Here is a 15,132-nt window from a genome sequence, read left to right on the forward strand (position 1 = left end):
GGGAAGCAGTGATGGCTTGCGCAAAAGATGCTTGTGGCATGAGACGCGTGGGAGGTGGGTTGATTAGAAAAGGTAGTGAGTGGTGGGATGATGAAGTAAGATTATTAGTGAAAGAGAAGAGAGAGGCAAATGAGTGGGAGAGGTATAAAAGAAAGAGGCAGGAGGTCAAGAGTAAGGTGCAAGAGGTAAAAAGAGGGCAAATGAGAGTTGGGGTGAGAGAGTATCATTAAATTTTAGGGAGAATAAAAAGATGTTTTGGAAGGAGGTAAATAAGTGTGGAAGACAAGGGAGCAAATGGGAACTTCAGTGAAGGGGGCTAATGGGGAGATGATAACAAGTAGTGGTGATGTGAGAAGGATATGGAGCGAGTATTTTGAAGGTTTGTTGAATGTGTTTGATGATAGATTGGCAGATATAGGGTGTTTTGGTCAAGGTGGTGTGCAAAGTGAGAGGGTTAGGGAAAATGATTTGGTAAATAGAGAAAAGGTAGTAAAAGCTTTACGGAAGATGAAAGCCGGCAAGGCAGCAGGTTTGGATGGTATTGCAGTGGAATTTATTAAAAAGGGGGGTGACTGTATTGTTGACTGGTTGGTAAGGTTATTTAATGTATGTATGATTCATGGTGAGGTGCCTGAGGATTGGCGGAATGCTTGCATAGTGCCATTGTACAAAGGCAAAGGGAATAAGAGTGAGTGCTCAAATTACAGAGGTATAAGTTTGTTGAGTATTCCTGGTAAATTATATGGGAGGGTATTGATTGAGAGGCATGTACAGAGCATCAGATTGGGGAAGACCAGTGTGGTTTCAGAAGTGGTAGAGGATGTATGGATCAGGCGTTTGCTTTGAAGAATGTATGTGAGAAATACTTGGAAAAACAAATGGATTTGTATGTAGCATTTATGGATCTGGAGAAGGCATATGATAGAGTTGATAGAGATGCTCTGTGGAAGGTTTTAAGAATATATGGTGTGGGAGGCAAGTTGTTAGAAGCAGTGAAAAGTTTTTATCGAGGATGTAAGGCATGTGTACGTGTAAGAAGAGAGGAAAGTGATTGGTTCTTAGTGTATGTAGGTTTGTGGCAGGGGTGTGTGATGTCTTCATGGTTGTTTAATTTGTTTATGGATGGGGTTGTTAGGGAGGTGAACGCAAGTTTTGGAAAGAGGGGCAAGTATGCAGTCTGTTCTGGATGAGAGAGCTTGGGAAGTGAGTCAGTTGTTGTTCGCTGATGATACAGCACTGGTGGCTGATTCATGTGAGAAACTGCAGAAGTTGGTGACTGAGTTTGGTAAAGTGTGTGAAAGAAGAAAGTTAAGAGTAAATGTGAATAAGAGCAAGGTTATTAGGTACAGTAGGGTTGAGGGTCAAGTCAACTGGGAGGTAAGTTTGAATGGAGAAAGACTGGAGGAAGTAAAGTGTTTTAGATATCTGGGAGTGGATCTGGCAGCGGATGGAACCATGGAAGCGGAAGTGAATCAGAGGGTGGGGTAGGGGGCAAAAATTCTGGGAGCCTTGAAGAATGTTTGGAAGTCGAGGATATTATCTCGGAAAGCAAAAATGAGTATGTTTGAAGGAATAGTGGTTCCAACAATGTTGTATGGTTGCGAGGCGTGGGCTATGGACAGTTGTGCGGAGGAGGGTGGATGTGCTGGAAATGAGATGTTTGAGGACAATATGTGGTGTGAGGTGGTTTGATCGAGTAAGTAATGTAAGGGTAAGAAAGGTGTGTGGAAATAAAAAGAGTGTGGTTGAGAGAGCAGAAGAGGGTGTTTTGAAATGGTTTGGTCACATGGAGAGAATGAGTGAGGAAAGATTGACAAAGAGGATATATGTGTCAGAGGTGGAGGGAACGAGGAGAAGTGGGAGACCAAATTAGAGGTGGAAAGATGGAGTGAAAAAGATTTTGAGTGATCGGGGCTTGAACATGCAGGAGGGTGAAAGGCGTGCAAGGAATAGAGTGAATTGGAACGATGTAGTATACCGGGGTCGACGTGCTGTCAATGGATTGAACCAGGGCATGTGAAGCGTCCGGGGTAAACCATGGAAAGTTGTGTGGGGCCTGGATGTGGAAAGGGAGCTGTGGTTTCGGTGCATTATTACATGACAGCTAGAGACTGAGTGTGAACAAATGGGGCCTTTGGTGTCTTTTCCTTGCGCTACCTCGCACACATAAGGGGGGAGGGGGTTGTTATTCCATGTGTGGCGAGGTGGCGATGGGAAACAAATAAAGGCAGACAGTATGAATTATGTACATGTGTATATATGTATATGTCTGTGTGTGTATATATATGTGTACATTGAGATGTATAGGTATGTATGTTTGCGTGTGTGGACGTGTATGTATATACATGTGTATGTGGGTGGGTTGGGCCATTCTTTCGTCTGTTTCCTTGCGCTGCCTTGCTAACGCGGGAGACAGCGACAAAGCAAAATAAATAAAAAAATAATATGTATATATATATATATATATATATATATATATATATATATATATCCCTGGGGATAGGGGATTGAGAATACTTCTCACGTATTTCCTGCGTGTCGTAGAAGGCGACTAAAAGGGGAGGGAGCGGGGGGCTGGAAATCCTCCCCTCTCGTTTTTTTTTTTTTTTATTTTCCAAAAGAAGGAACAGAGGGGGCCAGGTGAGGATATTCCAAAAAAGGCCCAGTCCTCTGTTCCTAACGCTACCTCGCTAATGCGGGAAATGGCGAATACTTTAAAAGAAAAAGAAAATATATATATATATATATATATATATATATATATATATATATATATATATATATTTTTTTTTTATTATACTTTGTCGCTGTCTCCCGCGTTTGCGAGGTAGCGCAAGGAAACAGACGAAAGAAATGGCCCAACCCCCCCCCCCATACACATGTATATACATACGTCCACACACGCAAATATACATACCTACACAGCTTTCCATGGTTTACCCCAGACGCTTCACATGCCTTGATTCAATCCACTGACAGCACGTCAACCCCGGTATACCACATCGCTCCAATTCACTCTATTCCTTGCCCTCCTTTCACCCTCCTGCATGTTCAGACCCCGATCACACAAAATCTTTTTCACTCCATCTTTCCACCTCCAATTTGGTCTCCCTCTTCTCCTTGTTCCCTCCACCTCCGACACATATATCCTCTTGGTCAATCTTTCCTCACTCATCCTCTGCATGTGACCAAACCATTTCAAAACACCCTCTTCTGCTCTCTCAACCACACTCTTTATTACCACACATCTCTCTTGTATTACTTACTCGATCAAACCACCTCACACCACATATTGTCCTCAAACGTCTCATTTCCAGCACATCCACCCTCCTGCGCACAACTCTATCCATAGCCCACGCCTCGCAACCATACAACATTGTTGGAACCACTATTCCTTCAAACATACCCATTTTTGCTTTCCTAGATAATGTTCTCGACTTCCACACGTTCTTCAAGGCTCCCAGAATTTTCGCCCCCTCCCCCACCCTATGACTCACTTCAGCTTCCATGGTTCCATCCGCTGCCAAATCCACTCCCAGATATCTAAAACACTTCCTCTAGTTTTTCTCCATTCAAACTTAACTCCTATTTGACTTGTCCCTCTACCCTACTGTACTTAATATCCTTGCTCTTATTCACATTTACTCTCAGCTTTCTTCTTTCACACACTTTACCAAACTCAGTCACCAGCTTCTGCAGTTTCTCACCCGAATCAGTCATCAGCGAACACTAACTGACTCACTTCCCAAGCTTTCTCATCCACAACAGACTGCATACTTGCCCCTCTCTCCAAAACTCTTGCATTCACCTTAATAGACTTAACCGGGGCATGTGAAACATCTGGGGTAAACCATGGAAATGTCTGTTGGGCCTGGATGTGTTTAGGGTGATGATGTTGCCAAAAATTTCCTTGGAATCCACAATACCATCATTAAGGAGGGCAGTTATTCTCGTAAAGATATTTGTAACTTTGATGAGACTGGATTATTTTGGTAGAGGATGCCTTTGAGAACATAAATTTCCATGAAGAGAAGACTGTATCAGGATTCATAGCTGCCATGGATCACCTCACTGCAATTTTGGGGCTTTGCACCAAAGTTGATTGTAAGATTAAACCATTAAAGGTGTACCGTTCGGAAAATGCCACAGTTCATAAGGGATATGTGAAGCAGTTATGTCTATTTTTATTCTAATCTGAAGGGGTGTATAAAAGGCAAAGTTTTCTGTGATTATTTTTTTCTACAAAGCTCCAAAGGAGTACTGTGTCAAGGAGAACATTTCAAGATCCTTAGTTATAATTCCCCTGGCCATTCAGCTTCAATACAGGACCATAGTGAGAATATCAAAGTAGTCTATTCTGTCCAAAACTATATCTCATCCAGCCAGTGTACCAGGGGATATCTCCTTTCAAGGCCTACTTTTTACGGAGAACATTTCAAAGCTCTTGAAGACTACATAGAATGACCAGATGAATGTAAAAGAATTTTGGAAATCCTTTACCATCACGGATGCCATCATGATCATCAGTGAGGCCTGGAAAGAAATCATGAGTGGCAAAAGCTTTGCACCTGGTCTGTTCATGGATTCCAGGGTTTTGGTGTCAACACCTATGTATCAAGAACATTTGCACGAGTAATTCTGTAATGCAGTGGTTTCAGATGGGTTGTATCCAGAGCATAGACATCCCAGTGCAATGTGTGTTTGGAGGATGTAGTTTCAGATGGAATGGGTTTGGTGGGATGGTCATTTAGTTAGATTATTCCAGAGAGTATTCTGTCAAGGTTGTATTTGCCGGGAGTGTGGGTTTTATATGAGTACTGGTGGTTGAAGTGTGAGGCTGGGATGAGTTTTTATTTTTGTTGTAAAGTTGGTGAATGGTTATGAAGTCATTTTTGTCTTGAAGTTGGTCTGTGGCAATGGAGTGACTTAGTTAGGAGGGGACCAATACTGTTGCAAAAAGAAGTGCATAACATGCACATATAAGAAACTGCTTAGCTCCTCAACCAACAGAACTTGAAAAGCTTCCCTTATAGCACGAGTTTGACACATTACCACCGAAATATCAAATGCTTAAAAGAACTGGCTTCTTTCATTACAATCAAATGCTTGCTAATCTTATTATGAACAAATGCCTGCTCATCTTTTTATGTACAATGTGGTTGTGAGAGGAAGAATGGACATGCCATTCCAATCTAATTGGGCAGTTATTTTAAGCACTTTGTGGTAACATATCTGTTTTAACTATAAAGGCAGCAGTTATATTTCTTACAGCAGAGGATTTGGGTGCTTTCTCAGATGTATATGCTGTTATGCACTTATTTCTTGAATGTATCTCCTCTATGCTTGCTGTTAGCTGGATCTCATTGCTGGTTCCACTAAGACTTATTTTGCCTGTAACAAGATGAATGGGTATTTGGTTATTATTAAATAGACCATTTCTTTTAAGTTCTTGGTAGTCAAGGAATGTGTTTGTCTCCCACTGTACAAGTGTTTGTTCAAGTCCTGCTGATGGAGGATTCATGTAGTTTCTTGGATGTATGCATATAATGTGCTTATTTCCTGACATAGAAACACATGTAGACTACCAATCATTGTTTAGGGAAGTGAAATAATGATCACTGCCATCTGTATGCATTATCCCACATGGTTTTAGGTAAATATTTTGATATGTAACTTAATTGCTTGTTTGTTCAGAGTGATAGTTTTCTGTGTAACATGTTTTATCCAATCTAAGGTAATGAATGATCATTTGACTGATCATTGCCAGCATTCAAGTAATTTCCTTTTTGATTTCAGCATCCTTTGCATTATCTGCAGTGATATCTAAAAGAAACATTATCAGTTTGTCTTTACACAAAAAGGATGTGTAGTATGAGCTTGCAAGGTCTGTATTTAGAATTAACTTCGAATGTTTGTATATTACTTTGCATAACACTGTTAAGTTTCAGTCTTTTGGGTATACTTTCAATCTTTTACAGATTTAGTGATACTGAATCATACCTGTATGAATATGGTTTTCACGCTGGATATATATTTTGTGTGTGGTGGTGATTTGAATTAGGTTGTCAAACTCACTTGATATATCAAATCAGTCTGCATTGAGAAATTTAGTCTCGTATTAATGTTGAAGTCAGTGTTCACTGTAGCACACTAGACATGGTTTGAAGATGTGTATAAATAGGCAGAGAGCTAATACTCTCATCATTGGTGGAATTAAAGATAAATATAACAGGTAAAGAGAACCTTCTTAATCGACATCTAGCAATACTTAAAGAAGTCATGTAAAGTTTTTAAGCAATAAGTTTCTCAGGTCATGTAATTTCCTTGTATAGGTGTGGTTCAGATGGTATATAATTTAAATAGATACAAGTAAATAGTACCTAATGTCATATATACCACATGTCTTTGTCTTAAGCTACCAGACATACAAAATATTATCTCAAGCTTAAGCCAAAGAATAAAATGGGGTGATCATTGGTTGTATGTTTTACATGAAGAAATTACTATACAAGTAAAATTCCAAATAAGACTGTTTGTACCTCAACTTTTAAATACTTTTAAGTGGATGTTAATGTTTAGTTTGCATTAATTCTGATTTCTAATTTTGTATTCCATAATGAATCGGTTAAACTGCAATAGTGACCTTCTATATGATCAAGCTTGATTTGTATACTTTTTTTTCATGAACTGCTTAATCCTTGGTTATCCTCATCCTATTTATTGCAAAAGTATATCAAAATATAGATTTCTGATGTTCACTCTTAACTTTCATACGTATCATAGACTTAATGTTTAAGTCTGAAGTATATGAAGGAATACTATTACCCAAGGTTCATTGTCATTGCATTCCACTAATTTATCTGATTTTTGTTGGTGCTTTGAGCTTGGTTGCAGCTTTTCTAGTAAGTATTTAACTTAATAAGGTCTTGTTTGCATTGTTTAGATGTGTTATATTTCTTCTTTATTAATGTCTCCTGAAAATGTATACGAAAACATAGGTTACTAGACTCTGCTAGTCAGTGGTTACATTGCAACCAAGAACCCACCTTCAGGAAGGGTATATCATGTCATTGAAATGAAAAGAGTGCAGTCTTGCTTATTTTGATATAAGGGAGTCATCATTTTGTTGTTCTTGCATGATTGTAGCATAAAATTGGCAATGTATAACAAGAAGGTTCAAGATCTTTACCTATGCAAAATTGTGCAACATTGTTATATTATTTATTTACATAACATATTTAGGATGAAAATTTTAACGTGTTTAGTGAGAACTTGTTACAGATTTCCATTCTATAGAATGGCTAGAAATCAAAGAGAATAGCTACTGTACCCTTTTTTACCACTCATCAGACTCTTTCCCCATGCACTGTAAGTCAGTCAGTAGGTTGTAACACTATAGGTTGTGGTAACTGCCAAGATATAAAGTTTGTCATACTAGCAGGGGTTCCTCACCTGCTAGGCCAGGGAAATGGTTTAAGATAAGCTACAAAGGGGAAGATGTACCATGACACACACCTATTGCCCTTTTATTTATCATGCTGACATTCTTAAGTCATTTGTCAGTGAGTTACCTTTCATGTTCATAACTGATCATACTAATAGTGTGTCACCAAACAGGATCTTCCTGGCCAGGTAAGGAGGTAACAGATAAGCTGTACATGATAAGAGGTAGCCTCCCTAATGCAAACTCTTCTTGTTCATCTTATCAGATTCTGGATGTGATGACAACACAAATTTGGAACTTGTCATACTAACAGGACCCCTTTTAAAGCAGGATTATGGGAGAGATTTAGTTATGTAAAGGTGAATAGGAACCCTGGCACTTCAAGCTATTTTTTTATGAATTTGCTGTTTTGGTATTTTTTTATGCTGAAGGCTTCAGTCACAGAGAAAAGTCCACATTAATTCCAGGTCTTAATTGAAATAGGGAATTATGAAAGGGAAAAAGAAAAGACAAAGGGAAGTAATAACAATAATTTTTTGGAAAAAGAAAAGACAAAGGGAAGTAAAAATAATTAAGTGAAATACATCTTTCAAAATGTACCAGGTGATAGTTATTGGGAATAACATGAGAAGGTAGAGTGTTCTAAAAGCTTTGAGTTGTCGATGGCCACACAGTAATCACGTGACACAGCAGCTTGCCAAGTATTGCGTTGTTTAGCTAATGGTGGGGGGCACACAAGCTTTTGCTTTTGGGAGCAAAAATCTAAATACCGATAGAAGAGGGAAAGTGAACAAACATTGTGGTACAGGGCAAGAGGGTCAAGTTTGGAAGTTAGCTTGAGACTTTATAAGTCTGACCGCTTTCGACTAAACTCTGTCAAGTGAGGATGTAGAAATAGAACCACCCCAGATGCAAGAGCAGTACTCTATACTGGGACGAATCAATCCTTTGTATAAGGGGAGCAACTGTTCAGAAGCAAAGAAGTTTTGACATTTAAACAGGACACCCAGTTTCTTAAGAGGCAGACTTAGATCTTCCTTTAATGTGGGGCTTCCAAGGGAGTGGATGCACAGTAATACCATGTTCATCGAGTCAAGAGGTGGAATTACAGAACTGTCAAAGGAGATATGAGAGTCGAGGAATTTTCAATAGAGATGGGTAGAAACTGGGGTCTTGGAGGCATTCAACTGAACTAGACTTTGTCTAGCCTGCTGAGATATCCTGTCCAGATGAGTTTACTGAGGAAGCTGTTTCAGGACAAGATGCATATTGAGTGAGAGAAGGAACAGAAGTGTTGAGTTGTCAGCATGAGTGAAAAAAAAAGGAGAAAAAGTGTAGGGGACAGGACAGCTGATGGAGGAATGGGGGAGGTAGATCCATCAACAACCACAGAGATAGATCAGCCAAAGAGGAAGCTAGATATGAAGGAGCAAAGTGAGTGAGGGAAGCCCAAAGAGGGGAGCTTAGAGATGAGTTCCTGATGCTACACTCTTTCAAAAGCTTTGGATATGTCAAGGGCATCTAAAGAAGACTCCCAAAAATCTTTCACAGATGATAAGGTAGGAAAGAATATTGCCAGTTGATCACATGGTGATCAGAGAGGACATATTTTTTATTGTAAAGATCAGCAAAGATTGCATCAATACAATCCTAGATGGTGGATTTTTTGGTGCATTACTGTCTTTCTCATCTTTTAATGTCTTCCATTCCTTCACGCTTATTCAGCACTCTCCTGGCCTCTAATATTTTTCTAACACCCACACCTCTCATACCATTACATCCAAGCAGTGCCTCAGATATCTAGTACAAGCTTACTTTTCATGCAGAACTTCCCTCTACAGCTATGAACCTCCATCCATAATCATGTTATGAATTATATCTACTATCATTAACTCTTTCCCAGTTTCATGTAGTGTCTAGGGTAACACAGCCTTTTGGATCTCACTCATATATCCTCAACCTATATCCAGTTTGTTACAGTTAAACAGCTTTACCCATTGCTCATTCAAATGATTCTTCATGTTAAACCAATATCCTTTTGATACCATGCTTACACACAATACTCACTTTTTTTATCAATTTCCAAGTCATTCCTCTGGCAACATCTGATATATTTAGCCCATATCACAGAATCTGTCCATATCCATAATCTTTACCTTCAGCCATACTAGTAGTGTTCATCCTCTTGCCTGACCTCTTTAGTGCCATATGTTTTATATAATCAAACCAGTGTTACTAGATTCACCAGCATGAGAATGAAAAGAAGTACAGTCTGATACAACAGATTTTGAAATGGCTGGATTTACTTTCTTGTACTTGATATATGTTGATGGAGAAATATGTAACTAATGAGTATGGCACATTCATACAGTTACAGAAGTCACACTTTCACAAATAATCATTCATGAAAAAATTTTATATTTGAATTTTATGAAGGACTTGAAATGCTTCAACAACAGCAGAGGAGCAACAATCATAAAACCTTTTCCACATATAAATCTCTGTCCTTGTCCCATTAAATTTGTCCTTTACTGATGTTAGTATAACCAGTTCCTATACATGTTAACAATAGTTTTGGGGCTCCTAATTTTCTTTCTGTGGCTTCATCAGAGAAGCTAAAACTTTTTTCAGCATACTCATCAATCTTAAAAGTAACTTGAAAAAAGTCTCGCAGATGTCGAAGTAGGTGCATCCTGTGAAAAATGAGAGGCATTGTAATGAAACAGGTTTTGGAAAATACATTTGAGAATAAAGCATTCTTTGACTTGGTGTTAAAAGGAAATTCACAAAACAATGTTTGATAAATGTATCAACATCCACATGAAATAAAGCTAAGAGCTATCTACTATGTTTTCAGTAAGAAGTGTATTCAAAATTCAGATCCTAGTATGTAACTTTGCAGGATAAGCCACTAAAAATATCTTGAAAACTTTACATTTTTTCTCATCTAATTTCTATCTTAAATGTGTTAAGATTACTGGAATTACTAACGTATACCATTAATTTTTATCTTGCTGCACAGTACTTTTGATCTGCATTATAACACAGCTTCAGCACTTCTTTCTTAACTTGATAAGCCACACAATTCCATAAAGAAAATGAATCACATTATTTCTCACCCAAACATAGTGTTAAAACTCTACACTCCTTTTAATTTACAAAGCGGCAAAGATACTTATTATCATCAAGTCATCCTTTCACCCCTTCCTCAATGTAGCTTAGGATATGAAAAAGAAAAATTTTATATTGTCAGGGAACAGAATAGGTAGCAGTTGGAGGGTAGCCAGTGACCAGTACTTCCTGCTGCTCTCGTCTGACCCTGACAGCTGTCTTTTCTTTCTGCCTCATCCACACATGGAATACTGGCATTCAGTAAACAAACATACAATTTCTCCTCCCTGTCACACACAACACTTAACTAACACAGCTCATTCTTTATAAATGTAGATTTTCCTGTGGCAAGCACTATAAGCTAGTCCTACCTTTTGGCAAAATGGTTGCAGCAATAGACAGAACAAGTAGGAACATTTAGGAAGAAGCATCAGGTAGAAACTTTAGCATGAAGTAGGAACATTAGGTACGAGCCGCTGCAAACACTGCAATAAGAGTTGCCCTCAGCCAGTGGCTGGTAGAGGCACTAAAGGCTAAGAAGTGGCACTGGAATTCATTAGTTATGGAGACTCTATTGCCATGGCCACCCCCTTGAGGAAGTTCCAGGAGGGAACAGGCATCAGAGGCATAGATTGATGGAATAATTTTCCAAAATCATAAAATTGCAGAGCTCATCTATGTGCAGTTGGTTATACTGTAGTGACACTGTAAGGACCACAGGGGACATGATGTTAGTCAGTGAGAAGTGTTAGACATATGAATATGTTTTTGCGTTTTTCATGTTCTTGCTACATTAATGCTGGTACAGGTACACCACTGATTTTCCGGCAACTGGCGTTGGGCATGCTTATTTACATTCTTTACACTGCACTTGTTGGTGGTGATACTGCAATTCTGTGAGATTCTTAGTTTATTTTGCTTAAATTTAACCCTAGCTAAATTTAACCTTAGACATGTGAGTGTCAGTTGTGGTGTCAACTGTAAACACCAGTCCATATGAACCGTGGTGTTTCAGTGCATTAGCTGTGTGACATCTACAGTATTGGTTCATCACTGTTATCGTATAAAGAGGCAAAGGGAGAAAATATTGAAATTCTAAGCAAACAACGATTCCAAGAAGCTAATGACAATTAGAAAAACTATGAAAGATGGTAAGAGTACTGAGCACGATCGAGTGATGATAGAATGGTTTCAACAGCGTTGGAGTGATGGAATGGACTTGTCAGGCAGCATGATAATGGACCAGGCTAAGTTGTTCTATAAAGAACCTAATTACAACAAGAGTGTGATTATAGTGAAAAATGGCTTCAAAGATTCAAGAATTTCCATGAATAAAGTGTGTGGAGAAAAGCGGTCTGCAAACCATGAAGGAGCTGCTGAGTATGTTGACAAAGTTGCAAAACTTGCAGCTGACGAGCACCTCAGTCCTGAGCAGGTGTATAATGCAGATGAAACTACATTATTCTGGCAATGCATACCTTGGAAAACATTAACAACAGAAGACGAAGAAGACCCTGCAAGATTCACACAATCTAAGGACAGATTTACCATCTTAGGATGCACAAACATTTAATATTTGTTTAATTTTAATTTCTAGCAGTCCACATGGGAGATGTATAATTAGTGGGTTAGAGGTGTGTTGATGAATTATTATTACGTGACCACGGTTGGTCCGGCAAAATGGTTAATCCGGTGAGGCTTTGGAACCAAGAGTGCCAGAAAATTGGTGGTGTACCTGTACATCATCATCATCATCATGTAAACACTTTTCAGTATTTGTGTTAGACATGTACATTCTTTTAAATATCTACTTTGCATGAAACTCCTTAAATACTGAATGAAAAACTTCATGTGTACTATACTGAAGTTTACTCATCTGCCATGGCAAAGTGACATCAGACTTTACCAGAGGTAAAAAAGCCCTTAAGTACTTCATTTTCTTTCACATGTGTGAAGCTCAGGGCTTTTTCATCTGTGTCACATGCCAGTGAAAATTATGCAATCTCAAGAATTAAGAAATGCATAAAACTTTGGACCCGTACTTAAGTAGTATGTGAAAATCAGGGCCTGCAGCGAAAGGATTAAAGGCCTACAGAATACCATTAAGTACATAAACTGCATGAGAGGTAGTGAACTAACAGACAGTAATTTTCAATGTTTTAGCTTAAGCTTGTGGAATCAAGTTATAGGACACACCTTATTTACATTACTGTCAATGAGTACCTGACCCAAAAAGTCAATTCACATCAGAAACCAACAAGTAAGGGCAGAAAATGGAAGGGGAGTCTTAAATAGAGGTGATGCTGAATCCCATCAATTACTCCTAAATCATACATAAAAAAAGTTGTCAACTGGGTTTAAAGCTACCTCGTACAACATGAAAGAAATGTTGAAGAGTTCTTACCAATCCCTAGAGATTATACTAAATGTACACTTTACAAATTCACTGTATTTGCATATTAAGAAATAACTTACGTATGTGGAGCAATGGGTCCCAAGACAATTCTTGAAACATCCTTGGGTGTTAGTACCATAAAAAGAAGTACCATCGGCTGGCAGAGAGTATCTACACAACCACCACGATAAATTTCCTCCAACAATCTCCATGCCGCTTCTTTACCAATGTCCTCTGGAAGCTTTGTTTCTCCACCATCCTCAGGAATATCAGACATGGCCTCAGCGCAAAAATACGTCCCCATGTTTGTGTGTGCTAATGCACACAAGCCAAACCCTAAAATGAGACAATTTTCATGATAATCAACCATATATGACTACAAGATAGGCTTTCTTCCCAGTGATTATGCAATAATAACTGATAGCAAAGAATTAAGTACAAACAAGAAATAACTCACTTTCCCTGGCAGGAACTGAAAATAACAATTTGGTAACTGTTATGTTTCTTTTATTGGTATTGTGACTGGCTAGGCCATGCATGACAGATTGGAAATCTGGATAATATCTAAAAGTGGTCTGCAATAGTTTTTAGGTTCAACTCTTAACTGATAGGAAGATAATTAATAGAAAGTTCTCTTCAAATGATGGTTAAGGCAGAAAATACACTCAACTCCTCTTACCAGATAGGGAGAAAAATTTTCTTCAGATGCTGTTAAGGGCAAAAAAATGCACTCTTCATAATGTTTCCCCTCTAACACCTGATCTAGTCAGAGGTGCTGCCCTAATTAACAATGCCACTAGCAAATCTCAGAAACGGTAAATTAAGGGCAGGATAAAATATACAAATGTTCCTTACCTGGAGAACTGCCTTTGGCATTATCTACTGTTATGTAAACATCAGTAAGGAATTTGAGAAACTCCCCCTTGGCTGTATCAAGCATACGGTTAGCAACAGTTGGAGCAACACGGCTGGTGTATGACACACCTCGGATTCGATTGATCTTTCCACTCTCCTCCCACTGAAACAAAATAAAATTTAGACTTAGTGAAATAAAGACTGGGCAACAAAATCTTGAGCTTTTCATGAAGATTTACACCTGCTCATTTCATGAATATGACTAAGAACTGTTACAACCTTCGTTTCTTTCATACTAGTTTAAATATCTAGCATTTACCCTTTTCAACAATTAATTAAAAAGACTATCAATGTGGTATATGGGGCAAGATGTGCTGTCAATAAGCTGCACTATAGAATATAAAGGAGGCTAAGTAAACCATGCAATATTCTGCGAGGATAGGCTGTGAAAAGTAAGTACTTATTTCAGTAAGTTATGTCGTAGAGAGTCGATGTGAGCCAATGAGGCCTCATTTTTTTGTAGATTATCTATGTCGCTACACAAAACTATGGATCAACAAAAGGTCCAGGAACTCTTGAAAGATCTCTGCTTTCTCCAGGAAAGAAACTGTTGCAAAGAGGGTCACTTGTTTTTCCTCCAGCCTCACCATAACACTGTACAAGACTGCAAGGAGTTCTACCTGAATTTGCTCTAGCTGATGTCATGACACCAAGGTCAGGAACCATAACACAATCACAGTATTAGAAAAGTCATAATGGGGAACAAAGAGTGCAAGTCTACAAGTTGTGGCTGGGTTAATTAATTAAATGGGACTAATGAAAAACTTTTTAAAAGGTGTGCAGGACTCAAAGGCCTTGTCCAGTATATTCTTCCTTGAATTTTGAATTACCAAAAGGTTATCAAGGTAAGCCAGAACTATTGCATCACATTTTTTTTTTTTTTTTTTTTTTTTGAGAGAGAGCAAGAGAGAGAGAGAGAGAGAGAGCAGTTACTCAGGTATAAGCTGAAAGGAATCACCATGTCTGGTGAACCAAACTTGAATCCAAGAACTACCTCGTCCAGGGATGTGCCACTATATATCCGTAAGCATCCTTTGAGTCTAGGCATTATCTGTCCACTTTTTAACTGTAATTCTGGCAAAAGCTCTATAAAGTGGTGATCTTGAACCTATGTTTCAGTATGTGTGCATTTAGAAATGACACATCCAATATCATTCTTTTCATGTAAAACTCCCCCTCCCCCTTTCTTTTTTGGGCCAGAAAAATTCTGATAAAAACTGGTCTAATTGCAGGCTCTATGAATTTCTTGCCTATCATCTGAGGTGTA

General features: G+C 38.5%; 1 protein-coding gene across 1 annotated transcript in view; it reads right to left on the bottom strand.

Annotated features, from left to right (window-relative positions):
* Positions 1–7,205: 7,205 nt before the first annotated feature.
* The window catches only part of Rtc1 (RNA terminal phosphate cyclase 1), a 42,642-nt gene continuing 34,715 nt past the window's right edge, over positions 7,206–15,132 (bottom strand). The window contains exons 5-7 of the mRNA XM_071686484.1: positions 13,806–13,968; positions 13,031–13,286; positions 7,206–10,137 (exon numbers count right to left, since the gene is read on the bottom strand). Of these exons, the coding sequence (XP_071542585.1) occupies positions 9,960–10,137; positions 13,031–13,286; positions 13,806–13,968 (597 nt within the window). The 3' untranslated portion in view covers positions 7,206–9,959. The remainder of the gene's footprint in view (positions 10,138–13,030; positions 13,287–13,805; positions 13,969–15,132) is intronic.

The sequence above is a fragment of the Panulirus ornatus genome, chromosome 42, assembly GCF_036320965.1.
Source record: "Panulirus ornatus isolate Po-2019 chromosome 42, ASM3632096v1, whole genome shotgun sequence".
Classification (NCBI taxonomy): Eukaryota; Metazoa; Arthropoda; class Malacostraca; order Decapoda; family Palinuridae; genus Panulirus; species Panulirus ornatus.